The following is a 24189-nucleotide window of genomic DNA, read 5'->3' on the forward strand; positions in this document are numbered from 1 at the left end:
GTCTGAAATTGAAAAAGCCCACTGAAATGAAAAGCACAGTTGCTTACCCAGGGAAGTACCAGTCATAAAGCCATTGTTATTATGGGCCTTGGCTGCATTGACTCTACTTTGCTGTTCAGTGGTAGGGTTTTGGTTTGTTTTGATTACTCCATCTAACTACTCATGTTCCTCAGCAAGTAAGTCAAATTAAATAGTTTAATAGTTTAATTTTTCAGCTTATAGTTGGTCATCTAACTTGGCAATGTTGAAGGTAGCTTAGGTTTATTAAATCCAGTTGTATAATCAAAGCTGAACTTGTGGTTCAATACTACTCCTGTGTTCACAAGCAGTATTATCTGCTTCATACACTGCTTTCATCTTCTCCACAGAAAGCTAAGCTGGAAGCAAAACTGCATCAGACAACAGCAGCAGCAGCAGCAGCAGCATCAGCAGTTGGTCCTGTTCACAACTCTGTGCCTTCTAATACAGTAGCAGCTCCAGGGTTCTTCATTCATCCTTCAGATGTCATTCCACCCACACCAAAAACAACTCCTCTCTTCATGACTCCACCTTTGACTCCACCTAATGAAGCAGTTTCTGCTGTTATTAATGCAGAGCTTGCTCAGCTTTTTCCTGGTTCAGTCATTGACCCCCCAACGGTTAACCTTGCAGCACATAACAAAAATACAAGCAAGTCTAGAACGGTAATTATTTTCTTTTTTTTTTTTTTTCTTAGTGAAACAAGATGCTGTAAGCATTACCAGGGTCTTAATTTGTACTTCAGTGCTAGTAAATATATGTTTATTTGGGTGAAATGTGATAACTATATCACTAAATTTACACCACCTGGAAAGAACGTAAGAAAGCAAGATAATATTGTTATAGTACCTCATAAGGTTTCTCTTTATTGAAGCTAGCTTAACTGTGTAAGGAGTTATTAATCCTTTGAACTTACTGGTTAATATATTTTGATGGTTCATGCTCACATCTAAGTGTAGTGAGGTGTTGTCAAAATGGTATATCTTTAACAGCTCACAGTAAATGCATAGATTTTAATCACTTAATTTTACTGATGTTTTTCCACTCTTCAGAATCCACTTGGATCTGGCCTTGCTCTTGCAATATCTCATGCTTCACATTTTCTTCAACCTCCACCTCATCAGTCAATTATTATAGAGCGAATGCACTCAGGTAAAACCACAATTCCTGATAATAATTTTGACACGTGTTCTAATGAGAAGTGGAATATTTTCTGGGGCTTTAAGTAAGTTGCTTAGCTACAGTCTCTCTTAGCTTTCCAGAGTAAAGATATTTCTCAGTGTGCATTGTGTCATATCTGGGAGTTTAAGACCCAGCATTTGGTGATAGTTGAAAAATCCTGGGGACTTGGGAAATATGTTGGGTCTCTGAACCTGTTCAGAAATAATGCATAAAAAGCAAAACAGCTTCATTTAAGTTGATGTCAAAATTTTCTTCTTGAAGTGCTTAAGCTGTAGTGAGAGTTTCTGGGATTGTGCAGCTATTTTTAACTTCAGGTATACAAATATACTTTTTAAACAATGCATAAACCTTTATATACCTTTTAAACAATACATAAACAGTGGCTTTATTGTTTGAGAAGTAATATGTCTTGCTGGTTAGCGCACTCTGGTCTTTTAGGCAATCCTGTGTTTTTCTCCCCTAGGAGCAAGAAGATTTGTGACGCTGGATTTTGGAAGACCTATTTTACTGACAGATGTATTGATTCCCACCTGTGGAGATTTGGCTTCTTTGTCCATTGACATCTGGACTTTAGGAGAAGAAGTGGATGGAAGGCGACTGGTAGTGGCTACTGACATTAGCACACATTCACTTATTTTACATGACTTGCTGCCACCCCCAGTTTGCAGGTTTATGAAGGTAAAAGGATCTTTTAAGTTCTTGAAGTTTGTTAATATGTGACTTTTCACTTAAGTTCTCCTTAGACCAAACTTTTGTTGGCTATAAATTTTTTTATGTATTTTTGACTTCATGGATCTTTTGCCTGTTTTGATACAGTTGTGTTACAATATAGTTGCACTTTTTTTCAGATCACTGTTATTGGTCGATATGGTAGCACAAATGCCAGAGCGAAAATCCCATTAGGATTTTATTATGGCCATACCTATATCCTACCCTTTGAAAATGAGCTGAAACTAATGCACGATCCCCTCAGAGGAGAAGGTGAAGCAGCAAATCAGCCAGAAATTGATCAACATTTGGCAATGATGGTTGCATTGCAAGAAGACATACAGTGCAGGTTAGCAGGAAAAAAAAGTGTATTTGCTAGTTATTTTAATGTAAAACACTGGGATATCATAATGTTACAGATTTTTTTTCTTCCCATTATATTGTTCAGACCAGAAAATCCTCTGCTGTTGTAGAATGTGAATGTAGGTTGTGAATGCCTTTATAGCAGTAACAAAGACTACACTGTATTTCTTTTCAGTATCTGTTTTAACAGTGCATTCACAATGGACCAGAAGTTGTCTTCTGATAGGGTGACTGTCAAATGTATTGTTGTTTGCTAATGTGTATTGAGTTGTGGGTTTTGAATATTTCCCTTTAGGTACAATTTGGCCTGTCATCGGTTAGAAATCCTTCTGCAGAGTATTGACCTGCCACCACTCAACAGTGCTAACAATGCCCAGTACTTTTTGAGGAAGCCAGACAAGGCAGTAGAAGAAGACAGCAGAGTATTTTCTGCTTACCAGGACTGCATTCAGCTACAGCTTCAACTCAACTTGGCTCACCATGCTGTTCAGAGACTCAAAGTAGCTTTAGGTGCAAGCAGGAAAACACTGAAGGAACAATCGGATCCAAAAGAGTTGATTCAGATGTCATCCACAGAACAGTTACGCACCATCATTAGATACTTACTGGATACTTTGCTCAGTTTGCTACATTCATCCAATGGTTAGTATTTTTTGAGGTTTTGATTTTTTTGTCATGTTAGTAGAAACAATTTCCAAGTTTTTCTATTTCTTGACCTGCACTTTCCTACTATAAGGCCTTTAAACTATGTTTAGATATAAAATCACAGAAATGTAGAATGGTGTTTGAGTTTGAAGGGATCTTAAAAATCATCTAGTTCCAACACCCTTCCATGGAGAGTGACACCTTCCACTAGACCAGGCTGCTCCAAGCCACATCTACTGTCATTTTAGTAGCTGATAACAAACATTGTAAAGTTTTACCAGTGGCACCAAGCTAGCCTAATCACTTACTGAAAAAGGATAGAAGGTGTCAAGGTCTTTCTCGCTTTTCTGTAGTCCGGGCTGCGTATTCCTTTGTTCAGATAGTCATCTGATCCTTCTGTGGTATGATCCGGTTTGCTGAAGTAGCGAAAAACTGCCCAGGCAGAATACTCACAGGCAGAATCACCTTGTGGAAGGATCTGTGAGCACTGAAGCCTGTGCAATGCTGGGGATGGATTAAGTAGTTAGAAGTGGACTGAGGAAGCAGAAATTGCCTTGAGAGTGGTGATGGTAGTGAACTCATAAAAGCAGTATTTCTGCTCAGTTCACAATTTTCTAATATCCAGTAAAGGTTTTTATTTCCTAAGTTTGCCATTGAAAGAAGTCTTGGAGAATTGAAATAGAAAAATCTGAGTAGGAGTGGTGGTTCGTGTTTTTTGTTGGGTTTTTTTTTGATTTTTTTTTTGTTTTTTTTTTTAACAAAAAAAAAGGCAGAACATTGTTCTATTGATAGATTGTCTGTCTTGTGATTTTCTGTGCCAGTTTGTACTAAAGCATGCTGATGGTTTGCTTTTTGCGTTGTGTAGACTCTGGGCAGGTATTTGTATTGATTTGGTTTTGACCAAATGGCCTGGTGGTTGACTTATGTGCAAATTACCATCTCCCCATATGTTCCCTCCTCCTTTACTCCTGTGCCAATTAGTCTAACTGTAGTAGTTTTAAAAACTTAATAACTTCTTCCTATGTTTTCAAGTCATTGTCTCTTTAAACAGAGGTGTTCTCTTTCCTTAAAAGGGCACTCAGTTCCTGTGGTTCTGCAGAGTACTTTTCATGCTCAAGCTTGTGAAGAATTATTTAAACACCTGTGTATCAGTGGAACCCCCAAGATACGGTTGCATACTGGCCTTCTGCTTGTTCAGCTCTGTGGAGGTGAAAGGTGGTGGGGTCAGTTTCTCTCAAACGTACTGCAGGAATTATACAATTCTGAACAACTTCTCATATTTCCACAAGACAGGTAAGGTATAGATTTATATTGATACATTACCTGTGGATCAGTGAAGTAATTCCATTGTTCATAATTTAGCATTGGAATTGACGAAGTTGGACTGAAGGGTACTTATCCATGGTTTTCACTGATTTAAGAAATAGGCCATAAAAAGTGCTGCAGATGATAGATGTCCAATTGCAGTTATTCATTGTACCTATTTGGTTCTTACACCACAAAAATTTGCTATTTTTTCTTACTTGGAGATCTTCATATACCTAGCAGGATTGCTCCCTAGTGTCAAAAGTGGCCTTCTCCTTTATCAGGCTTAAGTGTACCCTCACCATAGAGCTGCTCTCCTCTGGCATTTGAAAGTGGGATTGAGACTGGAAGGTACACTATTAGCATTTAATACAAAAGATTGCACTGATATAAGAGGAGCAATGTGTTGAGTTGAGGACTGAATGTTAGATGTATTGATTATTTCAGATTATTGATTGAGGTCTTTAATATTCCAAATCTTAGCATTTTATTTTAATCAAACGTATTTGCTGTTAAGTGACTGTCTGCCTTCTTTGAACAGCAACATGTATAGTTTCATATATTTTTAAAATTAATTCTAAGGTATAAGAATACATGGATTTAATTCTCTTTCCCTGCTGTTCAGTAATACATAATAGGAAATAAAATATATGAGATTTTGTTTCAGTTGTGGAAGGCTCTGCTGACCTCTTGAGGGTGAAAAATACAATGTTCACCCTAAAATGCTGCATTAACCTTTAAAACAATAAAATGTGAAATCCAGTCTGCTTGCTGGGCCGCAGTACTGCTTTCCATACCAACCTGTCTGTGTCTCAGATGAAAACCTGGGACAATATTGTTATATAATGGGTGTTGCAGGATATTACTGAATCTGAAAAAGAGATAAAATCTTAAATATGTAAATTTTATTTTTAGGGTCTTCATGTTGCTTTCTTGCATTGGCCAAAGATCGCTTAGCAACAGTGGTGTTTTAGAAAGTTTACTTAATCTCCTGGATAACCTGCTGTCACCACTGCAACCTCATTTACCTGTGCACAGAAGAACTGAAGGTAGCCCTCTAATTTGGGAAATTATTTTCATATACATTATAAACTAGAAAATGGAGAGATCAGCTCACAAATTTTGGTGTATTAAAAGAAGAAGTTGCTTGTTTACTATATTTCTAAAACACAGTTGTCTTTTAAAATGTGATGAGTTTTCTTGTTCTTCAGGTGCTAAAAGAGATTCCTCCCCCAACCCCATTAAAACCTGAGAAAAACGTATTTGACTGCTTTTAATTCAGCTAGGAAGCTTTGGCAGAGTGTCTGACATTCAATGTACAGACAGCTCTAGTGAATGACTTTGGAATTTAAGGCTTTGGAAAGAAATGCACCTTTTTGCTTATGAGATCCTTTCTAAGTTTCAAGCTTTTGAGGTGAAACAAAGACAAGTTTGTTAGGTGTATCTGCATGGTTTCTGCAAACTACATGGAGTTTGTTTTTTTGTTTTTGTGAGGCTTTTTGTAATTACAAGGAATTTACATTTTTTTGACCCTGAGAATTTACTGAAATTATATTCTGCAAAGTTGATTTTTTTTGAGTGTTCTTTTAACTACCACAAGGTTGAGCAAATTCTTACTTTTGAAAGCATCACACCCTAGGCTACTTCATTTGTTATGCACAGATAGCAAAGCATCATAGAGGATACATTGTTTAAAATTCTTAGCCTTGTGAGATCTTTAGGTGCCAGCTGAGACTCTGTCCTTAGTTTTCCCTCATTTCCTGATGTTAACAGACCTACAGCTGGTGTCAGAAGCTGTCCTATTGCTTCCCACTGATCTACCGTGTACTTTCTCTATTGGGGCCATATCCTGCTATAGTCTCTAACTAGTTTGAGGCAAACCCAAGCTTACATCTCCTCTACCTCTGTTTACACTCTCCCCACAGCTTCCAATTCCTTTCATAGCTCTTGCCTTACTAGTTGTCCTCATGGAGGACTTTAGGAAGCAGAAGTAACTGATACTTCAGAGCTTTATTTGCTGGTCTTCCAGCTTCCTTCTTCCTGGACAGTACAGGTGAGTACTAGGGCAATATTATGTGTGGTGGAAGCATCAGGTATGGCAGAAGAAATTCCTATTTGAGAACTGTCACACATAACTAAAGGGTCAAAGGGGTGAAAACTTACTGGGGAAAAAGTGAAAAAACAAAGGAAAACCAGAGCAAGAGGTGAGTGTTATGGGTGAAGTAGTAAACTTTGAGGCCGAAAGAGGAAAAAAGGAATAAGCAAAAGACACATGGAGGGAGGGAGAGAAGTTAAGAATTCTGATTTTTGGTTTTTTTTGAGAGATAAAAGGAAAAGAAATGGTCTTGTTTTAACAAAAGTATGAAAAGGTATGTATTCACTCTGCAGCAGGCTCCTTTCTTTTTATTCTGCCAACCAAAAACGTGTGTAGTGGTCACCAGTGCTACTCATTTCTGTTCTTGCAATTTAGTCTGTGGTTCCAGTCCAGGTCCTGTTATGGACCTGTTGGGGTCCTTCCTCTGCCTGCTTGGGCTGCTTTCTGTCAGAGTGTGCTCAGGAAACTGGGGTTAACAAGTCAGGCTGCATCCTACTGCTTGGATGTCAGCAACATGTGATTTTGGATGGATCGTTTCTGTGCCTTAGTTTTCTTGTTTGATCTGCATTTAATAATAGTTTGAGTTAATTATAGCGTTTTTGAGGCCAGTGCATGAAAAGCACAGTGCAGTTAAATGTGGCTCAGCACAGTGCACTGATATGAAAACGTGTGTGTAACCTCTAGTGCTGATGTCTTTGCTGGATTGACAGTTGTGTAGAAGTATGCCATTTGCATAATGACTGTAATTAAGTGGTTGTTATTTTTTGGTTTCTGGTCTTTGTAGAGTTTACTTTGTATGAGTTTACTTTGGAACTGTTCCTTTAGATTTGTCCATGTGCACAAAGATTTTTCTTGCATGGTGCGCAAGATATGTTTCTTTCCTTTCTGCCTGTACAAAAATATGGCATTTTAAATGTGACACTGAAATAAACAATAGCCAGTCATTAGTGCCACCAGCGTGGTTCATCTAGTCTGAAGTCACTCTTGGCTTTCCTGCAACTTATTCAGATAGCTACATGAAAATAAACTAATGAACAAGTGAAAATGGAGGTATTTGTCTGCATGGTTATAACTATCTTATTGAAGCCCTGCTTGATGGAGGAATTTCACACAATAGAATTTGAGACATCTACTTTATGTGCTTTAATGCAAGCAGCTGTCATTATGCATCTGGTATTCAGGAAATTTAGGCATACAATTTTTGACTCTTCACAGTTGAGGTGTAGCTTTTGACTTCTGACTTCATCAGACTAAGAGAACTGTGACATTTTCCTTTGCACCTAAGTTTTATACAGATCTCTTCTCTCATTTATGAGTGCTCATACTCCAACTCTCCTTTTAAAAAACAAAAAGAGGGGAGTGGAATCTTTGTGGCCTAGTGAAATGTGTGACATTTGTTACGTGTTCAACTTTATTAAGGCACTCAAATCTGTTTATTTTGAAGGAGTTTTAGATATTCCCATGATCAGTTGGGTTGTAATGCTGGTGTCCAGACTACTGGATTATGTAGCTACTGTTGAAGATGAAGCAGCCACAGCCAAGAAACCCCTGAATGGAAAAGAAAGGGAACGATTTTTGACAGGTACATCACATTTACTATCAAAACTCAATTCTATGGGTATTGCTCTGGGAGCTGTTCAAATACCTAAAATGTATTTTCTATTCACTTGAAAAAAGAGATTTTTAAAATGGATTTTGGTGGTCTTTTTATTTGCATTCTTGTCTGCTTATTTACATCCCCTTCTCCTTATAAATATGATCTCTTTCATTTTTTCAAATGAAAAATGCAGGATTGATTCTAGTTTGTAAAATGTCTGTATATTACCCTGTGACTTTGGGACTTTACAATTGAGAGTGCACCATGTTGAGACACTTTGTATTGTGAGAAAGGGCCGACAGTGTGACTTCATAAATGTTTTGGTATTTGTATCCACTGTTTTTAAATGTGATTTTTGCCTGGTTTTCATTTATTTCATAATAGTAGTAGTAATAATAATAATAATATGTAGCATACATTGTTGTTATTATCATCATCATTATTATCATTGTTATTATTATTATTTTGATTAGCTATGGTTTTCGTTTCGTATCTTTCCTAAAAATGAAAATAAATCTTATATGTTATGAAGCTATTCATTCATCTATTTTTACTTAGGACAGAGTTGCTTGCCTGCTTATATGTTCTAAGAATAATGAAAAAAGATGGTACCACTGCATTATAAAATCTCACAGAAATATTACTGTGAGTGGGGATAGTTGAATAATGCCAAGAGTTAGCTTTTGCTTGTTTCTTTAGTACTTAGTATATGGAGATGCCAACTATTGAAACATAAAGGCTTTTCTATAGAGTTAAATGAGTTTAATAAGATGGATTAATTTTTTTTTTTTTAATTTCCATTAGGAAACCAGTGGAGTTTTATAAATAATAGCCTTCATACTCAGAGTCTGAGCAGATCTACTAAAGGCAACAGTAGCCTCGATAGACTGTATTCCCGAAAGATCAGAAAGCAGCTTGTGCATCATAAACAGGTGACTTCCTGCACAGTAGTGGCTATTTTCACAGAAGTATGTCTCATTTATAAGACATCCCATTTCTTGAAACAGCAGCTTTGGCCTTGGGACTCATTCAGCCTTGCTTTTGCATAGGTCTGGTTCTGTAGCTGAAGGCTGCCTAACTTCTTTGACATTCATCTAAAACCATGGCGCAAGGGATCTGCTGGAAAAACAAATGTTGGAGTGTACTGTTCTACTCTATTGGACAATAAATATAATGTACTTTCTAGATACATCTGAGTACACCTGAGTGCAAGCACCTAAGCTGTGATTTAAAAGTATTTTGAAAGCTCAAGTTACAGTTTGAACTGAAGATTGCTATCATGTGAACATACTGATCCTTTTAACATCTTATTGCTTAAATTTTCATTTATTCCTATTAACATTTTCTTTTAGCAACTTAACTTATTAAAAGCAAAACAGAAGGCTTTGGTGGAACAGATGGAAAAAGAGAAAATACAAAGCAACAAAGGATCATCATACAAACTTTTAGTAGAACAGGCAAAACTAAAGCAGGCTACTTCAAAGGTATGATGCTCTGAAACTGTAACTGACTTCTTGTCCTTTGTGTGAAAAGACCTGTTCCTGCAAAGTCATTTTTGTCCTACTTTGACCTTACTATAAAAAGTTGTTTCATCATGGCTGCTCTCAAGTATATTCTAATATTTAAAAAAGCAGCTATCTGGAAATTTATTGCTCTGTGAGAAATAGTTTATCCTTCTACAGGGTTCTTTTAGGTAGTCATGGCCAAAATTACTAATACAGTTGTAGCTTTGGGAATGCCAGTCGTGTCATTAAACTTCGGATAACATACAGCAGTAGAAAGAAAATAGTACTTTATATGCTAGCTTTTATACATGATGCTCTTCTAGATGCTTTTCTGGTTGAGTAATCAGAAAATAATCATGCCAGTGTCTGCCTCCCTGAACTAATAAATACAACTTTTCAGAATTATTTTTGAAGTTTGTCATAAGCTCCTTAGCTTCCTGAAAGTACCCACCACTTCAGTTGTGGCATCTTGCAATAAGCCCCAGATACTGAGAGTTGATGTAGTAGTTAAAGAATTGGTTTGGTTATGAGAGGAGGTGCTGAAATTTATGGATTTCAGGAGGTGACAACATGGACTTTGCAGGGAACACAGAAAATGTGTAAATCTTTCTAGCTACCAAACTTAGGTATCTCTTGAAATATATACTCCCTAGTTCAAGTAGTACTCATGTCTGTTAGGATGCCTGAAAATAGGTCTGTGGAAGGAGATTACATAATGTTGGACCTTACAGGCAATCTAAAGGGAAATCTTAAAACTTCCAGTAATTACAGAAAAAAAAAATCACTAGCATAAAAATGAAACCCTAAGTTTTCACTAACTGTGCTTGTCATGAGCTGTTCTTTCCTGCACTATCTTCTGCTTTATTCCAGCAGGTTATACCAAGGGAGCTGCTTACTGATGGCCCCTTGAGATGTCTTTAAATGAGTTACCGGCTGAACTGTGCTGTCCAGCTGTTTTAAGTTTCATTCTATAGTCGCCATGTTGCATAAAAAAACCATGTTGATCTAAAGATCTTTCCTCTTGTAGTTTCTTAACTTGTAGTTAAGGTGTTAGTGTACACTTGATAGTTGCATTTTATGCAGGTTTTGCTATTTTGCCTACTAATCACTGTGACTGACTTAAAACATGTCCTGCATTTAGGAGAAAGTGAAACCTCTGCATTAGTAAATAGCTTTTTCTTTGGTCTACTTCAGTAGCTACTGCTTAAGGGAGATTATAAGAGGCATTTGTATTATCTAATGACTGCTAGTGTAGCTGATACAATGAGCTGAGCTGCTAAATGAATGCCCTTGTTGGGTGAGAGGATTAATGAAGGCACCTTCTTTTCTCCATCGCATGTAGGCCCTCTGTCAAGAAGATTGTAGTTCAGAGCCGTGATCAAATACCAAACTAGCTCAATTTATGGTATGGCTAATGCATACTTTATATCATGGCGGTATTAAGAAATTTAGAAATTATTGATGATTTATCTAATGTGAAGAACTGAGAAGTCAGTGTTCTTGTAAGAGTAAATTTCCACATTGGCTGTTTTTATGTGCAGTTTGCTTTATGGTAACTGTAGCTTTATGTACAGGTGTGGAAAGATAAAAAAAACTTTGAAAATATGTGGTTTTAATATGTGTTATGGCATACATAAGGCTTAATTGACACTTCTGCGGAACTGAATTTGATAATGTGTTTGTCATTTGAGATAACATGCTGCCAAAACAAATTCCTGCCAATAAAGCCGTAATTCCATTCCAGTTTCTCATATATTTTTAGACTTCCTTTTATTTTTTAAAGAAGTTTTACAGTCTCTGTTATTGCTGCCATACTGATTCATTGGGAAGAGATTTAGAGGTTAGTTTTAAACTGTAACTGTTGTTTCAAATTTAATTTCTGCAGCACTTCAAGGACTTAATACGCTTGCGTCGGACTGCAGAATGGCCTCGTTCTTCTTTAGATACAGAAGTATCAACAGCAAAGGAAACTCCAGAAATTGAACCTCTTCCCTTTACGCTGGCACATGAACGTTGTATTTCTGTAGTGCAAAAGCTGGCACTCTTTCTCTTGTCCATGGACTTCACTTGTCATGCAGATTTACTTCTTTTTGTTTGTAAGGTAAACAGCATATGGAACATCACTAGGTGACTGCAGTAGTAACCACATTAAATTAGCTTTCTATTACTACTTTTTTGCATGTTTGATGGTAAAAATTAGCTGCAGCACTAGAATTCCTAATAATTTCTGGTGGGGTTGTTTTTCTGATCTGTCACTTTTTGTGTAACTTACAATATGATGGCTTCAAAATTGCATGGAAAAATTAACTTAAAAAAAATATTCATGTAATTACACTCACAAAATTCTAAAGTGTGAGCTGGTAAAAATATCTAATTTACTTGTAAGCCAAATCTAATAATCATAGAAAATAAAACTATTATATACTTTCATAGGTTTAACCATGAATAGGCATATATTTGTTTTATTTCTTTTTTTTTTAATAGGTTCTTGCTAGAATTGCAAATGCTACAAGACCAACAATTCATTTATGTGAGATTGTAAATGAGACTCAGTTAGAACGATTATTGCTGCTTCTTGTTGGAACTGACTTTAACAGAGGAGACATCTCTTGGGGAGGAGCATGGGCTCAGTATTCTCTGACCTGTATGCTACAGGATATTCTAGCAGGTTTGTTTTAAGTTTGTATTCTTCAGAAGGTATCTCATGCTGGAATCTTTCTTCCTTTAATATTTTGCGGGGGGGGTGTTATCACTATGTTAGAATCTGCTGACACAATCCAAATTATTAAAAAACCAAACAAATCATAACATTTAGGGTAGTGCGTAAAAATGCAATGTAAAATTACAATTACAGTGACTTATGCATTGAAAAGTTAATATTTATATGACCCTGATTATTTGAAAATTATTCAAAACACTTTCCCTTGGAGAAATAGTTCCCAGAGAATTTAGAGTTAGATACAAAAAATGGCAGTTGGCCTAGACACTGGGATGTTAATTTGTAATGGGAATAAAGCTTGAAATGAAGTTGTCTGCTTAATTTAATACATAGGAGAGTTGTTGGCACCTATAGCAGCTGAAGCTATGGAAGAGAGTGCTTTGGGAGAAGATGCTGGAGCTTCGGCTGGAGATTCTGATGATTCTCTCCAGCAGTCCACAGTTCAGTTAGTGGAAACCATAGATGAGCCTTTGACACATGACATCACAGGTAAATAATTCCATAATTTTGTATATGTGTATTTATTGAAAAGAGTAAAAAAAATTTTACTCATCTATCAAGGTATCAGTAGAAGACTTTTTGGTGATAAATAGTATAAATAGTTTCTGATAATGAAAGAACGCAGATTATGGGTAATTCTTCCAGTTAGTTTTACATCTGACAAGTAAAAAATGGTTGTTTTTCCTATTATTTTTAAAAAGGCAACTTGATTGCATATTTTAATGTTTTCCACAAAATTGTAATACTAAAAAGCTTAAAATTATCTATTAAGTGTATTATACATCTTTGTTCTATAATTTTTACTTGATACTGTTAATACTCTTTCAATGATTTAAGGTGCTCCACCCTTGTCATCATTGGAAAAAGACAAGGACATTGATCTTGAATTACTGCAAGACCTGATGGAAGTTGATATTGATCCTTTGGATATTGATTTGGAAAAAGATCCCCTTGCAGCCAAAGTCTTCAAGGTATGTCGCACCTAAATTTTCGGGATAACCTTTACATGAGAGATAGTGAAATCCTTACTCTCTTGCACTTCTTCAGTAGTGGTATTTGATGTCTTAGACCTGCTTCTAGTTTTTTATAATGTTTTATGTGGAATGACAGGAAAGAATGTAAATATTCACATCTCAGTTGACCACAAAATATTTTGCTTTTGCATGAAAATACTTGTGTAAACAAGAGGTTCTGAGTTTACTCACACTTCAGCACGTGTTAAAGGCAACAAAAGCATAATAGAAAAATAAGATCTAGTCTTACTTTTTTATTAAGATTAGAGCATCATTTCTGTAACTGACCTTAAGATGGGTTTATACTGTTAGCATTGTGCTTAAAAAAGGAAGCCAGCAGTAGATAGTGCTCAGATTGGCTTCAGACTATGAAGAGAAGCAACTCACTTCAAAATTTACTTCACTGGGGAACAAAGAAATTACTAAGTACTTTTATACTTAAAATGAAGGCTAAACATATCAGGGGTAGTACTATTACATTTCGATGTAATAGTATATATATTGTCAATGTGTATGAAAAACCAAAAATATTTGGGCTTTAAAGAAACCCACTGTTCATAATGAAATATTGAGTCTCTTGTCTCTGTTCATAAGGATGACATTTGGAGTTTTTCCATGCCTGTCTGTCTCTGTTGATTTAAACCTCTCATTTGAATTAACCTAAATTATCTGTTTCATCTCTTGCTCAGAAAACACTAAATATTTTTCTGTATTCCCTCATATGTCCTTCCACCAATTACCTATCATGTAAAGATTTTTTCTTTAAATCTCAGTCTACCACCAAAAAATACACTTATTGCTGAATTTCTGTGTTACTGATGTTTCCTGCCTTCTTTATTCTACTATCATGTCATGTGGCTGTACTGTTTAGTCAACTTCATCCAAGGTACCTTCATCATCTCATTACCTGCTTTGATGTCCACTCACAAACAGCCATAAAACCACTTCTTCATTCTTAATCCTTCTTAATATTTGCTTCCATATCTGTAAAATGACAGTTGGTATTGGATCTCGCCATTAAAAAGACCAGCATATGTAAATTGCCTTCATACAGTGTTACATTATTTTTTTTCTTGTGATCCATATACTTTCTTAGTATCTTAAATTATGACAGAAGTAGAGATTATTCAACTGTTTCTTTTTCAGAGCCCAGTACAAATAGTCACTGAGGCTTCAAGGTACATTAATAGTACAGTTGTGTAGTATTCTGTCTTGATAAAAAACTCCTCAAAATATCTGTGTAATACTCTACTTCCAAATTTACAATATGGTACAAATGTGTGAAGGAAAACTGATAATAACGTTTTGAAATTGGCTTCTTGAATCTGAGGCAGCTAACAACATAGCTGGATTGTGACAATCACTAAAGATTCAGTAGCTTATACTGCAGTAAGAACTGAAACAATTTTCTAAAGCTGTTGGAACCAATCTTCTGGTTTTCATTTTTTTTTAACTTCAGTTTGTTGTTAGTCATTAAAGGCTTTTGGCAATCTAAAGACTTGATGTTTATTGTTTTTCCTTGGTTTTTTGGTTTTTTTTAAGCCTATAAGCAGCACCTGGTACGATTACTGGGGTGCTGAATATGGCACCTACAATTACAATCCTTACATTGGTGGTGTTGGAATTCCAGTTGCAAAACCACCTGTAACTACAGAGAAAAATGGATCGCAAACTGTCAGCATATCAGTCTCTCAAGGTAAGCAATGAATTAAAGTTCTGTTCGGGGCCTCTTTTCTGTAATCCTGTATTTGACACCTTAGCACAAGAAACTATTTTAGCAATATCTATGTATTTTAAGGGGAAAGAATTACATTTTATATATGCCACAATTTTTTTCCTGTGATAACTGAGAGAATATAATGTGAAGCTTACATTTTAAAAAGCCCAACATAGCAGAAAATCTTATTTTCTAACATTTTGGAATGCAATTATAGGCAGTTTTAAATCTTTCCTGTTTTTTCAGGAAATTTTGGAAGCTCTTTTCTAGTTGGCTGTACCCCAAAGCAGTGAAGTGGCACACTTGTTTCGTTTGTAGGAGTACTGCTGAACTGGGTGATAGATTTTTCTTCTGCCACACTGGGAAAAAACAAGTTTTTGGTTCTTGTTTGAGAGCTGTTGCCTTAGGAAGAAATTACTTGAATGTATGCTGATTGTCATGTGTGACAGTAAAGTGGCTGCAAAAATAAATATTGGTGTGTTTCACAAAAATACAGTATTTTAATAATTATATATTTCAGGTCTTTAAGAATGTTATAGAAAGTTAGAGGAACAAATTAAAGGTGAGATTAGCTCAGTTGTTCAGAGCGCGATGCTGATAACACCAGGGTTGTGGGTCTAATCCCTGTATGGGCTATTCTCTTAGGAGCTGGACTTGATGATCCTTGTGGGTCCCCTCCAACTCAGAATATTCTGTGATTCTGTAATTATGTGTGTCCGTGATATAACTCAGTTTTACCTTGTTTGTTGCCTTCTACAGCTTTAGATGCACGTTTAGAAGTTGGACTTGAGCAGCAGGCTGAGCTGATGCTGAAAATGATGTCCACGCTGGAGGCTGATTCCATTCTACAAGCATTAACAAACACATCTCCTACATGTAACTACATGTTGTCAAATTATTCTCTTCACATAATGATCATGATGCTTTGAAATTTGTAGTAATGTGTTCTGCAGTCACTTAGTAGCTTAGAAAAAGTTACATTTTGCTTGAATTTTCTTCTTAGGCTGAACTTTAGAGAGTTCTTTATTCAGATTTTTGAATAACTTATATGCCTGTATTTAAGACACTTTTTGAAACTGTCAACTATGCATGTGGATTATGCTACAGTGGAGGGAAGGTTTTCATTTTTTGGCCAAGGTGCAAGTGAACATTAAGCTTCCTATGTGAAGCTGCATTGAAAGCTGCTTTGCATTTGACAGTTACACCTACTGAGTGATGAAATACAATTTTGAACTCAGCTGTTCAGTGAGCTTTATGTTATAAAAACGCTCATAGAGTGGTTTACTTTTGAACCTTTTTTCAGTGAGTTGTGCTGCCCATCTTGTTAAAATGTGTTTCTTTGTAGCCCTCTGGGTACCTTAATATGGATGCAGTCATTGGTTGTATATCTAGTGATGGAGTAGGTTTAGTGACATCTTCAGACTTTATTCTCTGGAAGTTCATTATTATCTGCAACAGTTGTACCATAACGAGTGAAAGAGATGTTCCAATTGTTTGTCTTACCATTGTGTTACCAGGACACTGCTGTAATAGCTGTGAAAATGTATTTGTGTGGACTTAGTTCCAAATAGTTTTTGTGAAGATGGAAATGTCTGATATTCAAGTATGCCACTACTATGGTAGTCAGTAGTCCAATTCAATTGAGTGCTACATTGAAGATGTTCTTGTAAATTATAAAAAAGTGTCTTTTGCTTAAGTATAAAATGCAAGGAAATAATTATGAAATTACTTCTGACAACTTTTCAAAGTAATGCATGGGGGGATGGTACCCTGTTTTGTTTTCTAGTGACGCAGTCTCCCAGTGGCACAGATGATTCATTGCTGAGGGGATTACATGCTGCTAACCAAAATGCCCAGCTGATTGTGCAGTTGTCATCTATACCTATGCTGAGTGCATGCTTCAACAAACTCTTTTCCATGCTACAAGTCCACCATGTTCAGGTATAGAATTTTGAAGCTTAAAGTGTTCTGATAATATTTGTCTCTAAATTTAAGAGCTGTTTTCCTATACTTCTTGCTACTTAGGATTCAATAAATCTGTTATGTTATGTGCTTTATTGCTTATGAATCTGTCAAGGACAACAATACCAATAATGTAATAATTAAGCTGCTGAAAGCTTTTGTCAGAGCAGACATTTCTTGTTACAGTGGAAAACTGGTATAGATTTTCATATTTAGAAACAGGTTTGTATGTTCACTGAGTGATAACTGTTAGCTTATTAATGAAAAATGTCACTAAGTAACACTTAATGACAAATGGAGATTTGTGGAGGTTTTCAAAACCCAGTGCAATAAACCCCCACGTGACCAAGGCTGATGTCTTCTTTGGTCTTTCTTTGAGCAGATTGGGTTGGATAACTTGCAAAGGTCCCTTCCAATCTGAATTATCCAATGATCCTGTATGTTAAATTTAAAAGTTTGCTTTTTGAAAAGTCATTGGTTTAGCAATGCTTTTCTAGATTCATACAAAGGAATGCCATGTGTGCAGTATATATAGGTGATTAGATGCCTGCCTGCCTCTTGGTATTTTGATAGAGTGGCTGGCTCAGTCCCTCAGTTGTTCTTTAAATATCTCATCCAAAATACAGTTTGTCATGTAAACATCCTTGATTCTTCCCCGGAATATCTAAAGAGTTATTTTCCTCAGGGGAATTATTCAATTTAAGCATCAGTGTCTCTGAGATTTCCCATTAGATAAATGGGCCTTCTGAATAATTTTGGTTGACTGGGAAACATCACTTTAATAACATTCCAAAAGCTTACAGGCAAACCTGTAAACCTACATGTACATGTTACAGGTATAAGGTTATGATAAAGGTATTTCTGAACAGTGTGTAAAGCTGCATTTTCTTAACACAAGTTCGAAGAAACTTCTTAAGAGAAACTATTTGGAAGAGATCAATTGCAAAAACATAGCAGAAGCATTTGCTACTTAGGCTGAATTTGCCTTGAATATTATGTTAGCAGAATTTTCAAATCCAGTAAAGGAGAGGGAGTGTGTGTGTGTGTGTTATCAGTGAAACAGCAGCAGCTGAGAATGTAGATCAGGCTTTTGAATTTAAAACTTTGATGCTCTGGGGTTCTGAGTTTGGATTCATAGTGGGTTTTTTTCCCTTTCTTTCAGCTTGAATCCCTATTGCAGCTATGGCTCACATTAAGCCTGAATTCCAGCTCCTCTGGAAGTAAAGATAGTGGTGCTGATATTTTCCTTTATAATGCTAACCGAATACCTGTTGTTTCCCTGAACCAAGGTAAAATACATTAATTATGGGAAATAAGTTTGGGTTTGGTTTTTTTTTTAAATAGTCAATTTTTGCTAATAAGCAAAAAGTATTGAAGTAAGTATTTTTGATAAGATCAGTATTGAGATAATTTCTGTGTTCTTATTAGAGAACTCTTGGTCTCATTTTCCTCTTAAAGTGGAAAATATTTTGCTAGTGTGTAACCGAGAGTTGACTCATTCAATTTTTATGAACTTATTGGAAATGAAATGGTTAAAGTTTGTAGTTCTTAAGTCATAATTATTTCCAAGAGATTCATTAAAATACACTTCTTAGTCTGAGATGAACTGTGCAACTGTATGCACTTTTCTGACAAATTTCATCTCCTTTATACCATCCTATGATCCCTCCCTTACCAAAGGGGTCAGCAGAATGGGAAAGCTATGTTACTGTTGAGCATCAGACTACTAATCTAGTACAAAGACATGCTGAGTTGTTTTTCTTGCAATATATTATATAATTAAGAAAGTCTCTGGTATCTTGTGGTGGTAATCCAAAATGTTAATGCCGATATAATGAACCTGTTACGCTGACTTCCATGAGAACATTTGAAATCAGTTTCTTTGCATCGTTTTCTTTGAGATGTCATTGTCTGGGCACTGTAGAAAGTTCTGTGGGCCACTTTCTGGGAAGTGTTGTTGATGTTTCTTTTCCTAATTTACTGCAACAATGGTTGTCAAAGCAAAATAAATACAAGGAACAATAATACTAATAACAATAATCAATATAGCACCTTACAGTAAAAATTAGAAATTTACAGTAATACCCTGAAGATTAAAGCTTGGAAAAACCTGTTTTTCTTGACAGCCTCAGTAACTAGCTTCCTGTCAGTTCTGGCATGGTATCCTAATACTTTACTCCGAACGTGGTGCCTTGTGCTTCACAGCCTAACGCTCATGACAAATATGCAGCTTAACGGTAAGTTTGTTTGGTTGGTTTTCTTATGCTGACAGTTTTAGTGATGTACAAATGAGTGTTAATGCCATCAAAAGACTTCCAGAACATTCCTTTTGTCGTATAAGTACTTTTGTTCTCCATTAACTTCAGGTTTTTCAAGGGTGATCTCCTTGAATTGCTTGTACCATGGGAAACAGAAACCCTTATGGTAAAAGAAAATGTCATTATAAGTAGTTGTCAGTGTCCTCCAAAAAACGTTTTAGGACTAGCTAATGATCCCTGAAAATTAGTTTTGCACTATGAGGAGGAGTAGCAGAGAGGAATGATTAAGTTGCTATGAGTGAGATTGTAGTTTTTCTGATGGAGTAGGATTACTTTTGTAAATATGCAGGTACCAGTTACTGCTTATATTAAGCTATCTGAAAATAAGCCCCCAGAAGCTCAATTTATTAAAATAGAAATCCAGCCATTTCATTTCCCTATGCATACCAGTATATCTCACATTCTCTATATTGCTCAATAACACACTAGAAATAATCTCACTTTGTGAATGAGATTTTGCCACAAGACTGATAGAAATTAAAGGAAGTCATTTTTAAATATTGCCTATGAATCTTTTTTTCATATTGGCCATTTTAAATCACTGACTTTAAGATGCACTTTTTTCTTAAAACTTATACTCTCTGTCCCCTTTCTGTGATGTTATATAGAAATCAGTCTCACAAAAATCTGCTGAAGTTTTTGCCATCAGGTGAAGAAATAGAACTGCGAAAAACTAATGAAAGAGATTTACTATGCACAGAGACTTTGCTCTTATTCTTAGTATTTGAGAATAGAACATGGCCTGATTTCTGGTATAACTGCTTTCAGTTAGCAAGCACATGTACTGTCAACTCTCCAGTTTGCATTTGTAGATTGGAAAAATTTCCAAAATTTATGCAGTGTGTATCACTGGGATGATATGTGAATATCTTGCAAGTGCTTTGAGGCTCAGTGTTCTTCTCTGACACTGACAGGCAGCTGTGTGTTTGCAAAAGTTTCTTTAATAGTTGCCTGAGATCTGTAGGTGAATAAAAAGCTGCTCAGAAGCAACCCCTGTGGTTCATGGCAGGCACCCTTGAGCATATGAATGTGGTTGTGGATTTTTTGTATATAGGATTGTGAGTTGGAGTTGAGTTGGAAAGGGCTGGAGATCCAAGTGTCATGACCTGTCACTAAAGGCCAGGTTACAGGTTCTTGTTAATAGATCTCGTGGAGTGGATTAGAGTGAAACAACACTGAATAATCACAGTTCATGTATATATATACACACACACAAAGAGAGAGAGATATAGATATATACCTCTATGGCAGGTTTATTTTAGAACAATTTGGTTGCAATGGAAAGGAGATACGTAGCTGTTTTGGTTATTCTCTGTAGAAGTGAAACAATACATAAGTATAAAGATAACACTTAGGAAAACATATAAGGAAAAAGAAAGAAAGGATGAGAGTAGATAGTGGAGAGGAAAGGTATCACCACCTGTGGATTCAGAGACAAGATTTGATTGTTGCAATTTAGATATCCATTGGTGGAATTGATGGTCACAGTTTTGATCCATCAGGGATGGGGGAACCTAGGAAACATAGAGGTCAATGGCTTAATATACATTCAAGTTCCGGTGGGAATGCCCACCTGATGCAACACTGGATCATGCACAATCCTCTGGTGGAAGGCCCCTGAGATGAGTCTGGGGCATTTTGGGGGTCTTTGATGGTTTGACACCACTTAAGACATGACAGGTGCCTCTTAAAGACAGCATAGTTGAGTCAGTTATGCCTTATGAGAAGGGATGAACACCTTTAGGCCTGCTTGTCAATGTCCCTATACTTCCCCCAGGGGGGAGTTGTACACCTGAGCCAGTTGTGCACTGGCATGATGACATTTATCAAAAAGCATTATCCCACTTCCACAGGATCTGTTTCATAAAGTGTTTTGAACTGATTCAGTATACTACTGCTGCAAGAGTAAGACTTCACATGTAGTAAAGCTCATTCATTTGATCACTGAAGGGTGGTTTTTAATTCAAATTCTGGTGTTCAGAGTTCTTATCTGTTAAGCTCCCTACAGTTTTATTCTGAGAAGTCTTTGCATGTGCCAAGAACAAAAATACTGTGATTGTTTACAGGATAACAGAACACTTGGTCTCTGTCTGACAAACTAACAAATGCACTTAAGCCTTGTTAAAGTCTTGGACTAACAAAAAGAGACAAATCAAAATGTCTGTATGTATTGCGCCTACAAAATTAATCTCTATTTTCAGGAATACTGCCTTAGCAACCTTGGAGCACTGATTGGACAGTTTTGGGGCTTTATATCTGTACTTACTGGAAAACTCAAAATTGTAGTCCTGAGTAAGGAGGTTTTGGTAGCTGATTTAGCTGAGAATATTTCTGCATCATGAAATAAATATAAGGGATTTTCACTATAAATTTTTGATTTACGCTTAATATTTAAGATTACACACTTAATTTTTATGTCTTTATTTTTAAGCTGGTCCAAGCAGTGCCATTGGAGCTCAGGAAAGTACTGCCCAATTGTTGGTGTCAGACCCCAACCTCATTCATGTGTTAGTGAAATTTCTTTCTGGCACTAACCCTCATGGAACGAATCAACACAGTCCACAGGTAACAAGCAATTAAGAGAAAAACCGTTTGTAATAGGATTTCAAGACAGTTGACAGAAATATATGTTCATTCATAATGTATTATATCCTTGTCTTGTTTCTTCTTCTAGTCATAGTCTTAGTTGGTTCTGATGAGCAACCGTAGGGAAGTTCGTGTTGTTGATACACTCTCAGTAGTGCTGGTATGTTTTTACAATTCTCTGGAGACTTGCCACAGGGAGAGGATGCCGTATGTTAATGAAGTGTTCCATTCAGTTACTTTCCCAAAATCTTGTTGAGTTGGGATAAAAATGCCAATCAACGTTAAGTTTTAATATCTAAGAATTCTTGAATTTAAAATTACACTTTTCTGCATGTTTCTGAATTCATGTGGTATCTGCTGCTTCTCCTAATTTCAAGTAGTGTTTTCTTGCTTTTTGCAGTCTTTGAAATATCTGTGAATAGTGTTTAAAAAAAAGCCCAAGTGAACTTAATTGTATGTAGTATTTGACAGGAGTCTTAGTTTAGGAGACAGAAAACACCTGGTAGTTTCAGGGGGTTTTTTTCCAGCAAATTTTTCAGAAAATACATAGTCATTTCCAGAACTTTAACAGTGCACGGTGTCATTAAAGTACTTACATAAGTATGTAGTTTGTTAAAAAACATTCAGATTAGCACAGAAATATATTCTGTATGGAGTATAGTTTGCATTACTGAAAAGAGAGTCTCAAGCTGAAAAACACGTTGTAGACAAAGAACTGAATTTCTTGCTTTTGACTCATGATTAGTAATAGGAAAACATGTAATATAAATGGATAGATTAGCTCTGTAAAAATGCTGTAAAAATTTTCAGAAAGCAAGGTAAGCTATGCAATAATTTCCTGTTCTTAGAAGATGATAATGTTCTTGAGGACATTTCATTTATAGATAATACTTCCTAAAATGCCTTTTCTTCTAGGTTGGGCCAACAGCAACACAAGCTATGCAAGAATTTCTTACTCGATTGCAAGTGCACCTTTCTTCAACTTGTCCTCAGATGTTCAGTGAATTTTTATTGAAATTAATACATATACTTTCAACAGAAAGGTAAATCTTGCATGTTTTTTTCTTTCATACCCTCCTTTTCTTTAAAATCTGTGTGATTGTGAATCACAACTAAGATGTGTGTATGCCTTGTCATACTGTCAAGTTACATGTCAGTGGAAATTGTCACTGTGGCTGCAGCAGTACCAGCAGGATCTGAGCTACTCCTGGCACATGGAAAAGTGCATCTGGAATTCACACACAGCTGTCTGTATGAGGGACTGTCAACAGAAGCACTAAAATTTTGTACTGATTTTATTTAAAGCTAGGATGTAGACTTGTTGAAGTAATTCCCTAAAGTAAAGACACTATTGATGAGCTTACCTATTAAAAAAAGTATACTGAGAAGTCTGAATTAAGGAAAGATTCCAGAAATTATTCACAGATTGTGAAAATAGTAGGGATGGCTTTTCTCCATGGTAGGATGAAATATGAGATTGTATAATTCTATTTATGCAATATGCATTTTTATTGCTTTATCTTTGGTGGTTTTTTTTCTCTCCACACAACAGTGGAAAACATCCTCTGCCCCACTCCCCTGGGGCCTCTTGATGTCCACTAGTGTAGAGAAGTGTCTCTGGCCAGGAGAGAGATAAGAGCTTATGTCTTGTCTTTCACAGTTCTGCTTCCTCAAGGCAAAGCCAATGGGCACAAGACTCTGTATCCAGTGGTACACTGGAAATGAGGCAGTTGTTCAGTCTGAAGTACACTAGGAAGCATTTCTTTATGGTATTGGCGTTCTGCTCATCTCCAGACAAAGGCTTCATATAATTGGGGATGAGCTTCCTCAGTTCCAGGTTCCCAGTAGGTGGCACTTTGGTGTTATCTATTCTGTAATCTTACAGAAAATGGTTCCTGCCTTCTCTAAGGGATTTTACCTTTGTAACTTAAATTATAGCAGTGGTGTTTACCAGGTTATATTGATGATCAGTGATTTCTACGAGACATGTCATAACACAATAAAACCATTGATTCACAGTGAACCTTGGAGTGTGTGTCTACATGCCAGCATTTGTTTGAAATAAGCTAATTAGACCACTGAAAGGGTAGTTTTGTAAATGTGTTAGGGTGAGACTGAAATGCCATGAAATGGAAGCAAAGTACCAGAAAGGGATTTAGATGGTTATTTCTAAGAACACAGGTAGTTACTGAATTGTACCGTGTCTGATGATAAGATTAATTGTGAAGAAAAGCAGTATTTTACTGTTAGAATTAATTAAATTTCAAATATTTTCTTCAGGGCTGTTTCTATAAACTGTTTTGTTCTGTATTTAATTTAAAAAGTTAGGATAAGATTAATCAAGGTGAAAAGATACAGAGGAGTATATGAAAATCCAGTAACCAGTACAAGTTTTATTTTAGATACTGATTCAAAAGGTTCTTTTTGTAGTCCACCACTATATGTGTAAAAACAAT

General features: G+C 36.1%; 1 protein-coding gene across 5 annotated transcripts in view; it reads left to right on the forward strand.

Annotated features, from left to right (window-relative positions):
* Positions 1-24189, forward strand: part of BIRC6 (baculoviral IAP repeat containing 6) — a 179454-nt gene that overhangs the window by 58458 nt on the left and 96807 nt on the right. For 4 of the 5 annotated variants that reach the window (XM_069010018.1, XM_069010020.1, XM_069010021.1 and 1 more), the window contains exons 25-45: positions 369-683; positions 1071-1170; positions 1664-1878; positions 2049-2257; positions 2567-2913; positions 3990-4209; positions 5137-5270; positions 7761-7898; positions 8718-8845; positions 9266-9397; positions 11304-11519; positions 11903-12086; positions 12471-12626; positions 12975-13108; positions 14693-14846; positions 15627-15743; positions 16654-16808; positions 17992-18118; positions 18956-19066; positions 21579-21712; positions 22649-22776. In XM_069010018.1, coding sequence (XP_068866119.1) covers positions 369-683; positions 1071-1170; positions 1664-1878; positions 2049-2257; positions 2567-2913; positions 3990-4209; positions 5137-5270; positions 7761-7898; positions 8718-8845; positions 9266-9397; positions 11304-11519; positions 11903-12086; positions 12471-12626; positions 12975-13108; positions 14693-14846; positions 15627-15743; positions 16654-16808; positions 17992-18118; positions 18956-19066; positions 21579-21712; positions 22649-22776 — 3554 coding nt within the window. The remainder of the gene's footprint in view (positions 1-368; positions 684-1070; positions 1171-1663; positions 1879-2048; positions 2258-2566; positions 2914-3989; positions 4210-5136; positions 5271-7760; positions 7899-8717; positions 8846-9265; positions 9398-11303; positions 11520-11902; positions 12087-12470; positions 12627-12974; positions 13109-14692; positions 14847-15626; positions 15744-16653; positions 16809-17991; positions 18119-18955; positions 19067-21578; positions 21713-22648; positions 22777-24189) is intronic. The other variant, XM_069010022.1, reaches the window with a different exon arrangement.

This window comes from Aphelocoma coerulescens, chromosome 3 (assembly GCF_041296385.1).
Source record: "Aphelocoma coerulescens isolate FSJ_1873_10779 chromosome 3, UR_Acoe_1.0, whole genome shotgun sequence".
Classification (NCBI taxonomy): Eukaryota; Metazoa; Chordata; class Aves; order Passeriformes; family Corvidae; genus Aphelocoma; species Aphelocoma coerulescens.